Below are 17,209 nucleotides of genomic sequence, written 5' to 3' on the forward strand. Positions count from 1 at the left end.
AAGGGGAGAGAGCCCGGTTGAATCCGTAGCTTGCTGGTCAGTCAATGAGGATAGTGCAGCAGATGAGTCTTTGGAGTTTCATCTCCAAAATGATTGCTTGGAAAGTACACGCTAAAACCCAATGTGAAGAAAGCGTTGTGTATTGAATCGGTTTTAGTGGGCTTTTTTCTTATTGACTATCGTTGTATCGTTGTTGTATCTGAAATGCGTATCGGACTCCGTGTTTAAGGCTCGCTTTTATCAACCAGAAAACTAGGACTGAAAGGTCTATCGTAATTATGGAAGACTGAAATTAGAATATATGGTCCGACTTTGAGAGGGACTAAAGTGGGTCTAGAGTAATCTAGGCAGAGATACTATAATTATGGCCACTATGCTGATTAGTGAATAATACTCTGCGGGCAGCTTGCAATAATTCTTTTCCTTAGATTCGCGCTTACTCAAGGGTGGACGAAGCTGACAGTCCGCTGCAGCTTAGATAAGAAAATGGATAAAGGTAGTTAGTTAGGCTGGGTATATCAGTGACTATGTTATTTGCTTTGTTTTGGGGCCCCATCGAGCGCCTGGTCCATCGCTTAATATAGAGGTTAGGGAGCTAGGCTGAACTGTAAATTTATTAGCTACGGACAGCCCGCCAAGCCTGTGGTCGCCAGGAGTTTTCTTTTAATGTGGCGATGAACCAATTCTTCTGGACCATTGGAATATTAATAGCAAGCTCACGGGACTTTCCGATCTAAAATGTCTGTGGAATAGGATTGAAAAAGTACCTACTAATCATCGATCATCGACCTCGCATTTTTATGCCTAAGGTCCATCCCAGGCCGAGCTGGCTTTACATCAACGTGAACTAGGCTTATGCATCTACTTGGGCAGAACTGAAGTGTTTACTCTGCAATAATTCGTTTTCAGGTGTCTTGAGACAACGCGATCGAGTATAACGTGGCTAGGACCACCACAATTTCTAAACCGGGAATCATACTCCTCAACCAATAGAAACAGAACACGTATTGGTCAGCGGAACTCAGTCACTTTATAACCGGTAGGATGCTCTTTGGTTTCGTCGGGTAGTGATATAATGGGGCGCAAAAAGAATAATAAGCGCTATAGTTCAAGCTCGCCGCCACCTTGGAGAGAAGCTTCACAGTCTGATTATCTAGAAAATTATTCTTCACCTCCCGCACGCAGAACCTCACCCTCACCTCAATTAGCTGACGAAAAGATGCCAGGGACAGAGATAGCATACATCGAGTATGTCTCTCTTCATAATGAATATAGGTGATGCTTACATTCGTCAGCCTTTTGGACTCGGATTTCGTGTCCCTTCGAGTTCGTCAGACGGGACGATCATTCAGAATCCATCGGAAACTGCTTCAATCAAAGTCTAGGCCACTAATTGCAGCTTTGGATAGTACGCTCAAAGAAGGACAGGACTCCCTGTACGAATTTGAAGATGTAAAAGAGGGAACAGTGGGTCGGTTTATTGAATGGGCATATCGAGGGGATTATCCTACTTCGATCACCCTTTTGGAGCCTCTTCCGACCCCATTTATCCCGGACAAGGTCGACACAGACATCGAGGATAAGCCTGGAACAAAAAGTCTAGAAACGGACTTTACCTCGGAGAATCATCCTCTCCTCGTCCACGTTCGGCTTTACATATTCTCACATATTTATATTATTCCTGAACTTCAAAAATTAGCCTACGAAAAGGCGACCGCCTGTTTCGCGGACCTGGACAAACCGGATGGACTCGACAAGCAACTTGCAGTGATTGATGCTTTACGACTTTCTTTTTCCAGGCTCTCTCATAATGATACTTTGTTGGACTGGCTGGCTCAGTATGCCGCTTACAGTGTGGACAAATTGCGGCTACAGGGTTCTTTTCATGATCTTCTGAAAGATTTTCCCGCTTTGAGCTCCCGTATGATGATTTCGCTGAGTCCAGCACAGTCTCCGCCATGGCGGAGTACACAGCAAAAGCACCAGTTCACGCAATATTCTGCTAGATGGACGGGTGATAATTATGATCTTTGAGAAAATCGGTCAGCCAACGCAGCCAAGCGGATTCTTTTCGGACGGGTACACACCGCTTATCTAAGCTTACCGTGTTTTTGCTGTGCTCGTTGAAATGTTTTTCCTCCCCGTTTACCATCAACAGCTTGCTTTTGCGCGCTCGATGTTCCATGGTGCCTGCGTATAATAAAGATCTAATTTCGTATGTCGCGTTGAGAAATGCTGGCCAGCTTCCGTGCAAAAATCGGTGTCATGCGCTTAAAAGGTTTGATATATCTTAACGTCGGACGTTTCTTAGTCAGTGATAAGATCGTTTTCATGCTTCTGTTGGTCTAAATTAAGAACATGTACTTTTTTGCGAGTTGATGCCAGCGGAAATTATGTTAGATACTCCATTTCGCCCCTTATTGATTGCAGATCTTATTCGAAAGCCATTATCACTCGAGATATATCCTGACAGGCTCGACAACATTTGCTTATTCTGATACATTTATGGGCGAGCTGCTTTCCACCAATTAAAATGCATCCGGCCATTCCGACCCGTCAGGAGAAATTCCCCGTCGACTGACAAGGAACTGCGGGGTATCCGCCTGTCTGAGCGACACGTTGCATAGCCTCACTTTCAAAAAGCCAGCCTAGGGCAGCTTCAATCATATCACTGTCGTTTGACGTCTGATATTGTGATCTGAAAGATACCCCAGAGGACTTAAAGCGAGGGCGACCAGACAATCTCGATACCGGTGGTGTGGTAGCCACATGGAGTATGCCACAACTCCCTGTTCACTATCGCCTTAAATCAAGGCAAGCGAACTCGATGGAGAGTGAAATGAGATTGAGAGATATGATGGCTCTTTGCAAGTAGTCTTGATCTGCTCTTTATAATAAATAATCTGGATTGATCTTGCTTGTTTTTTTTCTTGGGGTAGTCTGCTCAAGGTAAACAGAATAGCAACGTCTGTCGTGAATCTTACATACCTTTACATATTCTTTGAGTTTCAATGTCAGCCATGACTTGCGAAAACCCAAGTATGGCAGCCGCGGCATCTTCAAGTCTAGTTCCCGAAGCCCAGACTATCTTGAGCTTCTTCGATCAACTTAAAGCATTATCTCCGTCAGTCGGGTATGAAATGATTATGAATATTTGCGAAGACAACAGGAAACTTCAAGGTCGACTGGATGACATGAGCAACAAGGTTAAGAAAAGAGAGGCGACCATCGACGGGATGTTGGAAGTCAATGAAAAAGCGAAAAGCCAGCACCGAGAGACAATAGTCCAAGTCCAGAAACTCGAAAAGGTTATTCAAGAGAAAGAAAGCCTGGTTGAAAAGCAGATCCGAGGCCTTTGTGATCGAGATACCCAAATAAAAAAGCTGACAGCTGAAATCAAGAAACAGGCGGACCATCTGGCGCGAACGAAGCAGGAATGTGGCACATTGCAAGGCACAATCGAGGCCAAAGATACAATCATCACCGGTCTCAAAACAGACAAGGTTAATTTGACCGATCGCTTGACAAGGCTAGAGAAACTCAATTCGGACATCGAGGAAGCGAACCAGACCCTAAAATCTACCCTTGGTGAAATCCAAACTAAACTATGCCGGGTTGAGGGGTTCACTGTTGGTCATATTGATAGTGAAGAGAATATCCTGTATGTTCCTCCGTATGAGCTTACTCATCTGCTAATTCTTGTGCAGGATAGACAGTTTCACAGGACTCTGGGAACTCGCGAAAACGAAGTTGAATTCTGCATTTGCCGTTGACTTGCCGCCGGAGAGTTTTCAAGTATGTATATCGTGGCATTTCTGGACAGAAACTAACTATTCTTTAGAACGTTTCTGCATGGACCAAACTGAAGGAGTCTCACCTTGCTCAAACTCACCGAATTCCTTTGCCATGTTCCAATTCTCAAGCAGCGAAACAGGTCCGATCGGCATTGGTTCTCGCCATTCTCGCTAGAGAGATTGACCAGCATGTGTTCCAGCCCGTGTATACCCTGCCTACGGACCCGCACATACGGCAAACTCTCATATATCTCGCTAGGACCGACTTTGAGAAAGAATCGTTCTGTCGCTCTCTATTGCAATCTATCAATCCAGATATGCAGGATAAGTCGCTCCAGACCATTATAAAAAATGTTGTTAGCAATGTACTGTGTTACATTGATGACATACTCCCTGACACGCAACGCGCTTCACTTTACTCGGAGATAGAAGTAATAGTACGGAAGGCTGCCGAAGTCTGGCAGCTAATCAGACGTTCCAAGCGAATGTATGAGCCTGACTTTGATCCACTTGAGTCCGATGAGGACTGGATCGCTTTCGACGCCCCCGATAAAGAACGATCAGCATCAGGTAGCAAGCACAATCCTCGAGAGCCCGATACTCTGACAGTGTTCCCTCGTCTCTCTTCCATCGAGAATAACAATGTGATCGATTACTCGGTTGTGATCCAGCTGGCCAGCTCTTCACATTTCCTATCGAAGGCGCGGAGCGAGATTAAGCGAGAACCATCCAGTTCTAGTGTCGTTCGGAAGATGGCCCAGACTTGGCGAAACCGTTCTGTCACCTCCAAGGATACAAATGTCCGCCAGTCTTTGGAGTTTGCGAACGGCCATAACAAGGTCAATGGCAAATGATGGCTCATGTGACTACCGTCTAGGATCCTGCACAATATGACATTCCAAGTTACTGCATTGATTTCGAATAAATCTTGTGTCTTATCTCATCACTTCTTGAAGGCGAAACTTGTAGACTTCTTAGCATCAGAGTACCCAGGTGGGTACTCGGCATGCTCTAGTTGACATTCTGACTGCAATTTACGCATTAGCGACCCACCTAGCGGTGAGGAACCCAGATAGCCTTTCGTCTCCCAGACTAGGCCATTTGTAGCCATGGCCAAATTTAGAGCAGCCTCGCTGGAACATACCGACCATGCTAATGTCTCGGCTTCATTATGATACTGTACTGTGCTAGCTGGCAAAACTCGAACTACTCTCTTTGGCTCCTCCATTTCTCTCTATTATGATGAGTATGGGCTGCAAAAATTAATGGACGGCCTGGGTTTGGATGCACTCACTGGTTTCGTGACGGTACTCACTACTGTACCAACTTTCTAGAAAGCCCAGGTGCAGATGAGACGGTGCACATGCTTGTCTATCTCTTAGCTGGGCCTTACTTTTCGGTCGGCCCTCACGTGGCTATGTCCCTCACAAGACGAACTTTACAGGAGAATTTCCCTAAAAAGACGCTCCCATTAAATGTTTTCCAAGGGTAAACGTGTGCTGTGAATCCGTACCTATGACAGTACCAATAGAAAGTCCTCCTTGGAACGCACGACCTGAAATTCTTTGCATATGCCTTGGGACCTTACATGAAAAATTGCTTATTATTCAATCCGCCGCAAGACGCTTTTTTTAACACAACCCAGGCCATGAGTTTTCAGGTGCCATAGGTAAGACTACATAATCTTCAACCAGTCTTACAGGCTTCTGCTTTCTCTCGCAAGTGCCACACGTTCGTCGACAAATAACTCAATGTCCGCTCGAGTGAGCACCACACGGATACTGCGCGCAATGAAAGTTTATCCAAACTACAGCCTGAACCTGAATTCTCCTTCAGGAATACATTATGTATGACTTTGGGTTGTTAGCTGCTGCTTGTCCGTCCCGTTACTGTATTCTAAAATGCCCTTTTCTGTAGTGGTGTTGGGAATGCTCGATCGTCGCGCTCTCAGACCAGAATCACGGTGGGAAAGTGAGAATTATGTCCAAGGTTTTCGCATGGTCGGAGCCTTCGCTGTAGTGGAGGTTCCAGAGGGTCTTGACTCATGCATGCTGCTAAGTAACACACATGCGTTTGGTTCTTAGCTCATCCCTGCCTCCATGCATACTATCCAAGCGTCGCTTTTTACTTGAGGTCGGCTTTGGTTGTAGCAGTTGATGGTTCAAGTGACACCGGTGGAAATCAATAATCAATACTCGTTTTAGATTTTCATTCCACAAAATATTCTCAGGGCGAAGGTCGTCATGCACAACACCCAATGATAGAATACTTCTTTCCGACCGTGAGATGTGCCGCTGCATTTTGATATCGATATCCTCGTGACGGAGACTTTTGCCCCCCCAGCTCATTAGTAGCATGTGGCGAATCTCACCTGCACCGTGGAGGAAGTAAATCTTGGCCAAATCAACAAGCCCCAGAAACACCGGCACTGCAGAGCCTTGGATACTCTGCAAAATATGATATACCTCTGCTTCCTGCGATACCTCATGCCATAGCCGTGAAGTTGTGCCCTTCCCCACCACTGTGTAGCCGTATGCGGCACATGTGACTTTGAATGGTGCGCCGTATGATCCACATTGGCCGAATGGAGTACAGTATTCGTCCAGATTCTCGTCCAACTGTTGCTTGACCAAGGAGACTAGTTCGGGGGCTCCGATGGGGTGACGGTCGGTCTTCAGGGCAGCTCGATGAAGCTTCACATTTGGGCAATGTGGGTCCAAGACATCGCCGCGCTGCAAACCCAAAAGACATCTTTGCGTGCAGAAATCATGAGAGTGTGAGCGAGATTGACCGACATGGCGCTGAGGGGGATTCTTAGGGGTGGTCGGCGCGGGGCGCAGTGCGGGCGGCGAGGACGCGATCTGACTAAAACCGCGCTTTCGTTGCGCAGCAGGTGTTGAATCATCATCAGGCTCCGAAGAATCCTCTCGATGGCTGTCACCGGCAGGGGCACAGCGAGTGGAACGTGTGGACGGGCGGCGACCGAGCGAGGCAGGCGATTCGAAAGGGGATGATGGCTGGTATTCGGATGACGTCATCTCCGAGCTAGTACACTCCGGGCTGGTGTATTCGGATCCTGGAGGCTTCTGCCGCAACTCGCCCGGTGGAATCTGTGATCGTGCATGGCTGAAGCTGGTCTCCCAGATTGGTAGCTGCGCCCGCGCAGCATTCCGCCAGGTTTGGTCCCGACAGGTCGAACGGAAGCTCATTAGGCAGAGACAAAGCACCCTCTCGATGGCTGTCCGAGGACCCTCAATGCCACTCTCGACGTCAAGATTCGGCTCGCACAAATAGTAGTACAAAATCGAGCAGTCGTCGGACACGCGTAGGAGCACAACCCCAAGCCCAGTAGTCAAGTATGAGTACTCCAGACCTTCCTGAATCATTACATGGTATTCCTGAACGATCGCAGAGCCGGCAAGACGAGCGGCGTTATACCTTAGTTTTTCCGGCCCGTCGGTAGGAATTGTTTCTGATTCGACGATCTCGTGGTAAAAGTTCATCGGTCGGAGTCCCGCCCTAAGATTCTCGTTGGACAATTTATGCGGCGGTTTGTACTCGACCGTAGTCAACAAGGCCCTGATATCTCCATCAACACGGTGGATACAGAATTGGTCGGGGCGCGCAGGTCGTTCCTCCGAATTTGCTTCGTTTGGTGGGCTTTCATCAAGAGCGTTAGCGTGGTTGTCGAACCACACTCCATCCCCTAGGCCAAATTCCTCTCGAGCACTCGGTATCTTGCACAGCGCTGAGATGATATCATGGACGTGATCTTCAACTGCAAAACGTTCGTAGCTCTCAAGGTCCTTCTCGCTGCTCAAGGGCCGACGTGCGAAACGGTGTCCCAGCCCCTCCAGCTCAATGACCGGTGCAAACAGACGTGGTGCATCTTTACCCAATGGCTTTAAATAATAACAGACCAGGTCGTAGATTTCTTGTTGCTTAACAGCACACTCCGTCCAAGGTTGCAGTTGTAGAGGGCAGTACTTGCCGGTAGGGGCCGGAATCTTGCCAGTAGTAGACTGCGCGGGATTTCCGGCTTTCAGAGGCTTCGAAAGAAGATTATGACAGTGTTGAATGAATTCTTCAAAGGTAGTCTGACGAGTTCGTGCTTCTGCCTGCTCTCTCAGTATCTTCTCCTGCCTCCGTTCCTCCTCAGCTTTGAAGAACAGGGCCTTGTAGTCGACCGGGTCCGACATGGCTGTAATGAGTAGATGTTGAGAAGGGTGTCATTATTGGCAAGCGACAGCTGACTGAAGAACGACAAAATATCAGACTACCCCTGGAAGGGGTAGACCCCCGCGGGACGACAAAGCGGATCAAAATTGATCCGATGATTTAAATTCTCCACGCGGCCAGGTTCGTGCTACGAAGAAAGCTCTTTGGGCAGCGCCTTCGTGGCAAGATTATTCAAGGCTTTCTAGTACAAGCTTTGAAAGTTGCGAGGAATGCAGTCTCCCACAGTGAGATCGTTCCGCGCGAAACCCGGCACTGCCGGTGGATGGCACTGCAACCTAGAGAACCGGTACACGCATTCAGTAAGACGTAAAATGCTGTATTAGGGGATCCACTTTGGATGTCCACTGCTCCTACTCTAGATATTTTCCTGAAGCGTCGTCAACCCGCCGCCACGTTGGTCTAGTAACGATATTGGCCTTGAATTGTCTGTTATGGTATTTTGAGGACCCGCGGCCCCAGCTGACAATAGCTCGAGCCCGAAGACACAGTCTTACCTAATCTCAGGAAGAAGGCGGTGTTGATAGACACAAACAGAACATTCTAGAGGTCTGATAGGCAAGAATCTATTGGTACTTGTACTGCTCCGCTTAATATTATGGACAGCCCCGTGTCAATGAACGGCCCGTTGGGCATGAGACGGTGTGGGCTAACCGCTTACAGCATATTGCTAGGTGTAACTTATTGGGAGCCTTCCACTTCTTGTAAAGGATGACCAAAAGCCTTTTCAGCTATGATGACGAAACCTGTCAATCCCGGCTGATCGACCCATGGGACGAAGATACGCAGTATGCGCCAGCACCGGCTGACTTCGGCCGTACACCCGCTATATCGTACTCGAAGGCTGGAGATACGTGTACAAACTTATGCGATGCTCAGAAGAGTATATAATGTCTCTTTCTATTTAGTAGATTGCTAAATATACTGGATGCCTTCATGCAGCGACCTTTGGCCAGTGGTGTTGGCAGGATCTCAAGGGTAGGAAACACCAAAGATCACGAAAACCCCACCTTGTGAAGCTCACTGCCCACGTGGACAATGGTGGCAAGTTGGACAGCCACGACGATGTCCCAGAGGATATTCGCTAAGCTCTATACCTCGAGGCCCAGCAAAAGCTCGAGAGAGCCTCAAATAAATCGAATAATCAGCTTGTCAATGCTCCCAATCCAATCAACATCAATCTCTTGCCCGCGCCCTGCACCCCCGAATAGGAAAGTTAAAATCACCGGGCCGAGAGATGTCGCCGTTGAAGGAATACTGCGAATGGCATGAACTGCAGGTGACTGATGGAGCGCGCAAGCCGGACTGGTGAAAATCACGTGACATAACTCTGTCAAACGGCCTTTACCTCGAGTTAGTTGAAGAGAATCAAGAGCATGTGCAGTTTATCATTGAATAAGGGGTAACAAAGGGGGCTGCGTGGCGATTTGTTCGCGACATGTATGAGTGGGCTAACCATGTGAGAAAAGAGCCGTCGCCAGAGGAAAGCATATAGGAGGACATTGCCGCTTGGGTACTGGTACTGTAGAATACACTGTTCTCTTCAGTGATGGAACTGTTATCTGCATTGCATATGTATTGAACTTTTTCTGGTTTACTTAGTCTGTTATCTTATAGTTTCAAGACCTTGAATAGCTTAACATACCACATTGATTACGACTGCAGTACGTCCACTGTACCCAAGCAATACTCCTGCGGGTTCTAGGATGAACTTCTCTATCGCGACTCAAAATTATCCCACAAAAGCGTCAAGTGGAACAGACTTCTCAAATTATTTCGCTATGCAATCTACATAAATTATACCTCGAAGATTGTGCAATGTGAAGGCACCCACATATCACCAACTGTCTTCCAGATTCTTCTCAAAAATAGTGTTCCAATTCTCCTGAAGCGCCTCACGCTCACTACTGTCAGAACCATCAAGATAGTCCCACTTCTCCGCTGCTTCTACTCTCTTCATGGCCAGCCGGCTGTCCCTGTCTACCCAATATTAGCCGACTCTCTGATACTCGCATAATCCCATAAAATACCTTTTTTGACTTGTTCTGGATCAATTTTCTCAACGATAGCGGCTGACGGGATGTTATGAAGGCATAGATAAGTGCCACTGATGTGCTGATCCGCCTTATCTGGTAGTCTCAATTCAAGATCTTTAACTAGGTCCTGCAGCCTGAAGAAGCAGGCATCTTCTAAGCGATTTGTATCGACAACGTAAAGGGCCCAATTACTGCGCGAGAGGTACGGCGCCTTGCCCCGCCAGGGTTGTTTTAGCCCCCAATTCTCTGCATGCTCGCGATCGGAGAAGAGGCTGATAAATGGAACAGGATCCCTACACTCCCAGGTGAATTGTTTCACGATATCTGTCTCAAATTCCGAGTTTGCTTGGTCCGCATAGGTCTTCCTTCGATTTGCAGCAATAAAGCCCTCGCTCTCAGAGTAACCTGTTCGGCTACCGGGATAATTAATTCGATACAAGCGTGAGGGCACGCTTTCGTTCGATAAACGATACTCCATATTTCAAAGTGATGTGGAAACTAAATCACACGAACTTTTCTTGAACGCGTTTGAGACTAGGAAAAAGCATGGAAAGTGGTCTACGTCACCTCATATCGCCACATTGTCAAACCTAGAGGCTGCTTAGCATGCCACAAAAGTCATAGTGCTGCGGCGGATTTCCCGCAGCACCTAGACCTGTTTACTTGCAGATTTTATATTTTATGTAGCTATAGTATTAACTATATCGAATTCACGATAGGATATATTGTGGGCACCATAAAGTTTTGCCAATCAGCGACTGAGAAAAGGCGGCCCCTTGATAGCATGTCCAGCAGAACCCTGTACCTGGTATCACTGGTGCCTGCAAGTTGTAATCTGCCAGCCATGCTTCGAACACGATCCATGATATCGTACTCTGAAACATTAAGGTTATCACCACTGGCGAAGAACCCTGCGGGTAACGCAACTAGAACCGAGTCCCGATGGATGAACGACAACGAATAACGATATCCAAATAAAGGGATATTAATCAGAATGTCTCTGCCTTCACCGAGGAATGACGAAACGATAGCAGTGGAATGTATGGGACCGCGTATCAGATATTCCTCTTCGTAATAAGATCTTTGATCGAGAGAGTAATGTTTCACGAGACCCGTGACTTTATACACTTCTGTCTCCGGGGAAAGAAGAGGACTAAAGATGACATGAACTCGAAGATTTCGAACGCCTTGTTTCTTCCACGTATCTATCCGGGATGACAGAAGAGACCAAGTCGCCACGGATGAGAATTGTGTTTCATAACGAGCGTTTTTGTCCAAATGAGAACAAACTTCGAACCGGGTGATGTCCCGCCGAGAACGATATCGAGGCCAAATTGTCATTTCTGTGGAAATATCGGGCGTTGGTGGAACCGAGCCATTAGAAGTTCCAGAGTGTGTCACCCGGATCAAACAGAGGGGTAAGTGTTGCCTGTCTTGACCCGTGTGAGGAGAGTCACAGTCATGGCTGCATAACCTCATAGTAGAGTCTAATGGTGCTACCATCTCTATGTCTGCGGATGGTGCTAGCCTCCTTAATGAAACAGAGATGAAAGTGTAGGGTAAGTGGGCAGGTTGTTTGGGTGGCTGTGTTTCACACAGTGGAATGAAATTGTTAAGGGTAAAAAGGTTAGTTAGGTGTAGAATAGTAACAGTGCATTGATTTCAAGACTTATCCTCGCTATCCTAGAAGGTTCTAGGGATTTAGTACTAGAGACGCTAAAGTCATTGACGTCACGACCCTTTCATGAAAGGATTCGTAGGTAAGCCATAAGCAGTCCGACATAGTTACGTCCTGCTTACTCCGTACTTAGCTTGGCTAGCTTAGAGCACCACATGATCATACCCAGACAATGCTCCTGTGGGACTCTAGGATAAATGTTGTTCCGATAACCAGCTGACTAATGGCGAGAGCTTTCCCTCCAAACACAACCCCATCTCATCCTTATCGCAAAACAGAGTTAAAAGCGTCCTTGACTCGACTTTCAATGGCCACTGCACATCACCGCCACCAGCTGTCCCTGACAGGTTTTATTCATCCGCCTCGGAAACCACTCTTGACACCGGAAGATACTCAAATAGCGCGAATCTTGTTCAAGACGTTGATAGACTATGCACCTGAGCGTTCATCAAGAGGGCGGTACAAACCGGCGGTTCTCATAGAAGAGACATTTGGACGCATTCAATGCAAGGATGCCTTCCTCGAGTACTTCTTTACTTACATATACACGAATGTAACATCGGAAGAAGAGCGCAGAACAGGCTCGGATTTCTGTCAAGTTTTCACCTACTTTCGCGATTTCTCGTCGTGGAGTTCGAAGGATAAAGACACAGCTATGGATACCATCGACAACTTTGCAGAATATTTGATAGATAACTTTTTCATGCCACGTGAGTTGATGTCCGCCTACGAGCTCGATTTATCCTGGGAGGGGCTAACTTTATGACATGATGTAGTTAGGGCGTCATCGGTGAAAACACCACAGCCTACACCCGTAGCGTTATCCGCGAATCAAAATGCACCAACGGGCACCAAAAGTCGTGTGTCTAGGTTACGACAAGAGTGCCTCAAACGTGATCACTATCGCTGTGTTGTCTCCCGCAAGTTTGATAGAGCTGAAGCGAAGAAGCGGCTTGAGCAGAACGAGGATAGCAAAGATGATGATGGAGAGTTTTTAAGAAATCAAAAGAGTGACCAATTCGAATATCTCGAAGTGGCGCATATAATTCCCCATTCACTTGTGACGGTCTCTTCTGAGGAGTCAGAATTGGTATGTGGCCCCATAGTGTGACCAGGTTCTTGGTTTCTTTCTAATTATAAGCATAGAGTGAGTCAAAAAAGGCTGCTTTGTACATTCTGAATATGTTTGATCCGGACATAGGCCCTCTTATCTCAGGGCCAGAGATCGATAGTCCCTACAATGCTTTGACGCTAACCCACAATTACCATCGGCTGTTTGGAGAGTTTGAAATATATTTCGAACAGAAGGATCCTACCATCGAGCGCACATATTTGATCGACTCTACCGAACAAAGGCCATTTTTGCGCGATCCTCTATTTCCAGTTATTCGAAAACTTCATCTAAGCCCCGAACTAACTATTGATCCACCCGCTAGTAAGCTTCTAAAGGTTCACTGTGCTATCGCACATATTCTGAAACTCAGCGGTGCGGGAGAGTATATAGACAGGACGCTTCGGGAGATGACTGAAATTTGCGTCAGCGCAGATGGCTCCACAGATCTAGGACGCCTTGTAAGATCGCGGCTGGGTAACTGGTCAAATGTATTAGCTGTTTACTAGCTTAATTTCTCTGAGTTGCGTGACGTAGCAAATGCTTATGCAAGCTTTATTTTAAAAATAGCTATCTCGCGAAAGTCTTTTGTCTCTTGTATCAAGGAATCCCACAAAAAAAGATAACAGTCCTTCCTAGTTGTCGTCTTCATATTCCTCAATGGTTATACCAGAATGTCGAAAGTGACCTTAGCGCTGCGTCTTTTCGTATCAACAGTATTGACTCATGCTTGCAGGATAGCATCGAAGCCCTGATCAGGCGAAGTTTCGTAGTATTCCCAACTTCGCTTAATATAAGCCTCAGATGGGAAAGAATTCCTCAATAAGTATGACGGGACGAACAGTAATTTTATCCCGGCTTCAGAGCACATCTGCTTGACTCTCTCAGAGTGGTGGAAAAATGCATTATCCAATATTAGCTCAATTTTTGCAGAAAGAGACAGGCATCTTATGTACGAAGCCGGTGTACATCTTCTGCATGTCTTTGTAAGTGCATCATATGCTGAAATTCTATATCATCACAGAAGTTGCATTTGCGGTCCTGCAAATGAGACATCTTGAAGTGTCTCCTCAGGCCGTAGTGGTCGGAGTATTTTTTGCGGCACTGGAAACACACCCGAGGCTTCAAATCTTCCTTTATTTGTTCATCCAGGGCGGCGGATTGCTCTTCCCAGGCTGATATACTCGGACGAACCCCGGACTTCTGTTTGCGAGCCGGTGGTCGAGCAATGCACTCCTCATCCTCAGCCGGTGCAGGGCGCTTTGGCCTTCCCCGAAGTGGGCCACCCTCAGGAAACCCACAATACTGGATTGCAGCTGCAACGGCTTGATTACGCCTCATCCACTCGTCCTCTAGTGAATCCGAAGTAGGCCACGTGAAGAAGGTCTCAATGAGTAGGATTTGTTCCGGGGGCATAGCGAACTCCTGCCGTAAGATCTCGCGCGCGGGTTCGTCATTCACTGCACCACCACTAAGCTGCCTTTTAATATCGATCACTGCCTGTTTCTGGCTGAAATCTCGGCGTAGTTGCTTTCGTTGTTTTTCCTGCAGACTCCGGCGCAGATTCTTGACTTTCCGCTTCTGGTCCTCCAGCAGTGCGTCCAACGCCGAATCGTCAGAGCGATTGCGCTGAGTTTCCAAATCAGCCTGCCATCGGACAGCTGCCTGGAGCACCGGATCCTTCTCTACCAATGCCCGATCTGACTCGCTAAGGTATCGAGGGCGGCGCTTGTCGATCCAGCGACTCATCCGTGTCACCGCTCGGGTAAACTCCACGTCAGGATTTAGGCCACACATGATTTCTTGCAATCCAGCATGTCTGCGCGGACGGTAGTGTTTGACAAAGGTTTTACTACTCGCGTGCAACATGATCACATTGCGTTGAGCCTCACTGACGAATCCTAGGCTAAATATTTAGTTCTTGAACCCGCACAAGGATGGGCAAAAGAAAACCACGTACCGCTTTCGTCAAGTAGCTGCCCGCCTCCATACCGAAACTGATGGGAGAAGAACGGATTGAGAAACCCATGGATCTCACTCAGACTCCGAAGCTGGCCGTGCAGCGTGTTGCCGTTCAGCGGAGTCTCCCAGAGAATGTTAGGCTGACCGTTGACCAAGTCAACTCTTGGGAAGACATAGTAGTTGTCCATTTCGGGCTTCAGAGGAAGTGGCATTTCCTGTCGGTCATCCTCAACCAGAAGCCTCCGAAGGTCATCCATTGACTTCAATTCTGGCGCCGCAAAAGCACGGGCATAAAACAAGATGCTGAAAAGCAAAACGTGTGGACTGAAAACAAGCGATACACCGTATACAATTTCAGGTAAAGCAAATGTGTTACTATGGAAGGTTAGCTTTCTTCAAGACAAAAGATACTGGATATGAGCATGGGAGAGATATTCGAAACAAAGAGCTCCATACAGTTTTGCCATCCCAAGGTTCTTTACAATTTCAGGTTTGAGTTCGATCATTGGCACAGGAGGACCTCCGTGTGGATCTCGCTGAAGAGTGATCTGGAGGTGCTTGAACTGCAGGCTTAGGACTGCATGTTTCCGGTTGACGGTAAACAGTCCTATGACATTGTAAAGGCATAGACTTATCCTCTGGAACCCTAGGTGAAATCGCTTTTCGCGGGTCTGGAGAATGGTTTCGTTCAAGGGAACCATATCTTCAATATAGACTGGAACATTCTCCCGTGGCTGTTTATCAAGTCCGTGTTTATCGATCAAGTGTTTCAGACCCTGCTCGGCAACGTCAAATGTCAGATCAAACCTCATGACTGCCACCATTGGACCTAAGAGCAGCTTACCGTGCGAACAGCCTCACCCATCTCCTCGCTCATCTCATGTTTGGTGACTCGTGTGTAGTAGACCCGGAAGTACTTCCAGTCCGCTTGAATAGCGCTCGCCTTTTTGTAACCCTTGAGACGGCGACCGTTGGAATTGTACTTCAACTTGAGACAAAAATTGAGAAACAGATGCATATCATTCGGTGTTGCCTGCTGTAAGGCTTCTTCTGCATCCTCCCACTTCGGATCGGCCGACGGTTTGATTGCATTCACCCGACAGTATCTGCCCACGACAGTAAGTCAGATGAGAACCACCAGTAACAAACAAGACCCCTAAGGACGGGTCTAAACCAAAAGTCACTCACCGCGCCCAACGGTTCTTCAGCCGAAGTTTCTGAACCTTGGTATTAGAAGACTTTCCATAATCCTCCGGTACATTAGCAAGATCCTCATCGGTATCGTCAGCCGGGTCTTCGTAGCGAGCACGGTGCAGCTGTTCCACAGTCAACACGCACACATCCTTGGCGGATGGCGGAGGACAATTTGCAGGACCTGCTTCGACACTGGCATTGATGCTAGTCTTTCCACGTGTGGCTTTTCGATACCTTGACGAAGGACGTTCTAGATCCGCAAGTTCGGTGTCCGTTTCGGAAACGTAAGGTGAATTGTCTTCGGTGACAGCAGATGTGCTCGACGTTTCACTGGTGCTGATTTGAGAGGCAGAGCGGGACTTTTTCCGAGACATTATCAAAGTCCTTGCTAAACGAAGATCGAGGTGAGATAGAGGCTTGAGGAGCAGGGATGCAAGGATGCAAGGCGAAGAAAGATGGAAGGTAATAGAATCCAGAGGGAGATTGTGGAATCCGAAGTTCCGTCAGAGCTGATGAGAGAATCAGGAAACATGGAACGGGAAAGCAGTATTTATAGCCATCGCGACTAGGCGATAGCCAGTGTCGGGCTGAGGAGGCTCAGAGAAGGCCATCTTCGGCGCGCGCATGAAACGGAGCGCAGGTAGCGGCGATGGTTGACGGTTCAAGGGACTTCAGCGACGAGAGAGGATGGAAGCCGAAGCGCCCTTTGGAAAAGCTTCCTCAGGCAGAAACAGATGCGCTCGATGGGTGCGTGCACAGAGAGTGCGGGAGCGTGGCATAAGGTAGTTGCTGGAAGGGTGCCATTTTCGGCGTCAGTTGCTGCCATTTCGGGCAGCAAAAAAGCAAGTCGCAATTCTTTAATAGTAGAAATCTACTATAAAATTTAATAAGTATAAACTCTGGTTTTGTAAATATTATATATTAAAAGTACTACAGATTACAGCAGAAAAAATTATACTAAAAAATCTTATAAAAATAAATTTTTACTTAATAATAGTATAAAAGATTTATAAAATAACTACTAATTAAAAAATACTAATATAATATTATAAATATAAAATAGTATTTATAAAAAAAAAGCTGTAAGCTTACCTGTATAAAAACTAAAAGTAGATTTAAAAATTAATTTTTATAAAAAATTTTAGCTAAAGCTGAAGCAAGTATATAAAATATTATTTATAAAAAAAAAATTTTATAA

The 17,209-nt window shown here is 46.9% G+C and overlaps 7 protein-coding genes across 7 annotated transcripts; 3 read left to right on the top strand and 4 right to left on the bottom strand.

Moving 5' to 3' along the window:
- Positions 1-486: 486 nt before the first annotated feature.
- On the top strand, positions 487-2,034 carry BO86DRAFT_422964 (BTB/POZ domain-containing protein; the record flags this gene model as incomplete). The annotated part of the gene is made up of 5 exons (XM_025675378.1): positions 487-496; positions 874-901; positions 934-1,010; positions 1,044-1,248; positions 1,296-2,034. 5 exons carry the CDS (start codon positions 487-489, stop codon positions 2,032-2,034), a joined length of 1,059 nt encoding a protein of 352 aa, XP_025522577.1.
- Positions 2,035-2,921: 887 nt separating this feature from the next.
- Positions 2,922-4,704, top strand: BO86DRAFT_393251 (uncharacterized protein). The gene is made up of 3 exons (XM_025672974.1): positions 2,922-3,661; positions 3,708-3,795; positions 3,842-4,704. The coding sequence occupies exons 1-3, from the start codon at positions 3,021-3,023 to the stop codon at positions 4,646-4,648; spliced, it is 1,536 nt and encodes a 511-aa protein (XP_025522578.1). The 5' UTR covers positions 2,922-3,020; the 3' UTR covers positions 4,649-4,704.
- Positions 4,705-5,405: 701 nt separating this feature from the next.
- BO86DRAFT_393252 (uncharacterized protein) lies at positions 5,406-8,137 on the bottom strand. The gene has a single exon (XM_025672975.1). The coding sequence runs from the start codon at positions 7,991-7,993 to the stop codon at positions 5,849-5,851; it is 2,145 nt and encodes a 714-aa protein (XP_025522579.1). The 5' UTR covers positions 7,994-8,137; the 3' UTR covers positions 5,406-5,848.
- A 1,670-nt stretch (positions 8,138-9,807) lies between these two features.
- Positions 9,808-10,557, bottom strand: BO86DRAFT_413696 (uncharacterized protein). Its single transcript, XM_025674769.1, has 2 exons — positions 10,061-10,557; positions 9,808-10,010 (listed from the first exon to the last, which is right to left on the bottom strand). The coding sequence occupies exons 1-2, from the start codon at positions 10,542-10,544 to the stop codon at positions 9,868-9,870; spliced, it is 627 nt and encodes a 208-aa protein (XP_025522580.1). The 5' UTR covers positions 10,545-10,557; the 3' UTR covers positions 9,808-9,867.
- Positions 10,558-10,655: 98 nt separating this feature from the next.
- On the bottom strand, positions 10,656-11,722 carry BO86DRAFT_247322 (uncharacterized protein). Its single transcript, XM_025667141.1, has one exon. It carries the CDS (start codon positions 11,567-11,569, stop codon positions 10,766-10,768), a length of 804 nt encoding a protein of 267 aa, XP_025522581.1. The 5' UTR covers positions 11,570-11,722; the 3' UTR covers positions 10,656-10,765.
- Positions 11,723-11,756: 34 nt separating this feature from the next.
- Positions 11,757-12,690, top strand: BO86DRAFT_247345 (uncharacterized protein). Its single transcript, XM_025667142.1, has 2 exons — positions 11,757-11,826; positions 11,878-12,690. Exon 2 carries the CDS (start codon positions 11,968-11,970, stop codon positions 12,508-12,510), a length of 543 nt encoding a protein of 180 aa, XP_025522582.1. The 5' UTR covers positions 11,757-11,826; positions 11,878-11,967; the 3' UTR covers positions 12,511-12,690.
- A 741-nt stretch (positions 12,691-13,431) lies between these two features.
- On the bottom strand, positions 13,432-16,681 carry BO86DRAFT_348894 (DUF3435 domain-containing protein). The gene is made up of 5 exons (XM_025669334.1): positions 16,006-16,681; positions 15,662-15,923; positions 15,274-15,593; positions 14,816-15,192; positions 13,432-14,756 (listed from the first exon to the last, which is right to left on the bottom strand). The coding sequence occupies exons 1-5, from the start codon at positions 16,383-16,385 to the stop codon at positions 13,804-13,806; spliced, it is 2,292 nt and encodes a 763-aa protein (XP_025522583.1). The 5' UTR covers positions 16,386-16,681; the 3' UTR covers positions 13,432-13,803.
- Positions 16,682-17,209: the final 528 nt, after the last annotated feature.

The sequence above is a fragment of the Aspergillus japonicus genome, assembly GCF_003184785.1.
Source record: "Aspergillus japonicus CBS 114.51 unplaced genomic scaffold BO86scaffold_92, whole genome shotgun sequence".
Taxonomy (NCBI): Eukaryota; Fungi; Ascomycota; class Eurotiomycetes; order Eurotiales; family Aspergillaceae; genus Aspergillus; species Aspergillus japonicus.

Bases quoted from the DNA above. Each gene is read 5' to 3' on its own strand.
- BO86DRAFT_393251 (XM_025672974.1), top strand. From the start codon at position 3,021: ATGACTTGCGAAAACCCAAGTATGGCAGCCGCGGCATCTTCAAGTCTA. The intron at 3,662-3,707 runs GTATGTTCCTCC...ATTCTTGTGCAG, and splicing joins GATAGTGAAGAGAATATCCT to GATAGACAGTTTCACAGGAC. The intron at 3,796-3,841 runs GTATGTATATCG...ACTATTCTTTAG, and splicing joins TGCCGCCGGAGAGTTTTCAA to AACGTTTCTGCATGGACCAA.
- BO86DRAFT_393252 (XM_025672975.1), bottom strand. From the start codon at position 7,993: ATGTCGGACCCGGTCGACTACAAGGCCCTGTTCTTCAAAGCTGAGGAG.
- BO86DRAFT_413696 (XM_025674769.1), bottom strand. From the start codon at position 10,544: ATGGAGTATCGTTTATCGAACGAAAGCGTGCCCTCACGCTTGTATCGA. The intron at 10,011-10,060 runs GTATTTTATGGG...AATATTGGGTAG, and splicing joins TCCAGAACAAGTCAAAAAAG to ACAGGGACAGCCGGCTGGCC.
- BO86DRAFT_247322 (XM_025667141.1), bottom strand. From the start codon at position 11,569: ATGGTAGCACCATTAGACTCTACTATGAGGTTATGCAGCCATGACTGT.
- BO86DRAFT_247345 (XM_025667142.1), top strand. From the start codon at position 11,968: ATGGCGAGAGCTTTCCCTCCAAACACAACCCCATCTCATCCTTATCGC.
- BO86DRAFT_348894 (XM_025669334.1), bottom strand. From the start codon at position 16,385: ATGTCTCGGAAAAAGTCCCGCTCTGCCTCTCAAATCAGCACCAGTGAA. The intron at 15,924-16,005 runs GTGAGTGACTTT...TGTCGTGGGCAG, and splicing joins CTGAAGAACCGTTGGGCGCG to ATACTGTCGGGTGAATGCAA. The intron at 15,594-15,661 runs GTAAGCTGCTCT...GTTGCCGAGCAG, and splicing joins TGGGTGAGGCTGTTCGCACG to GGTCTGAAACACTTGATCGA.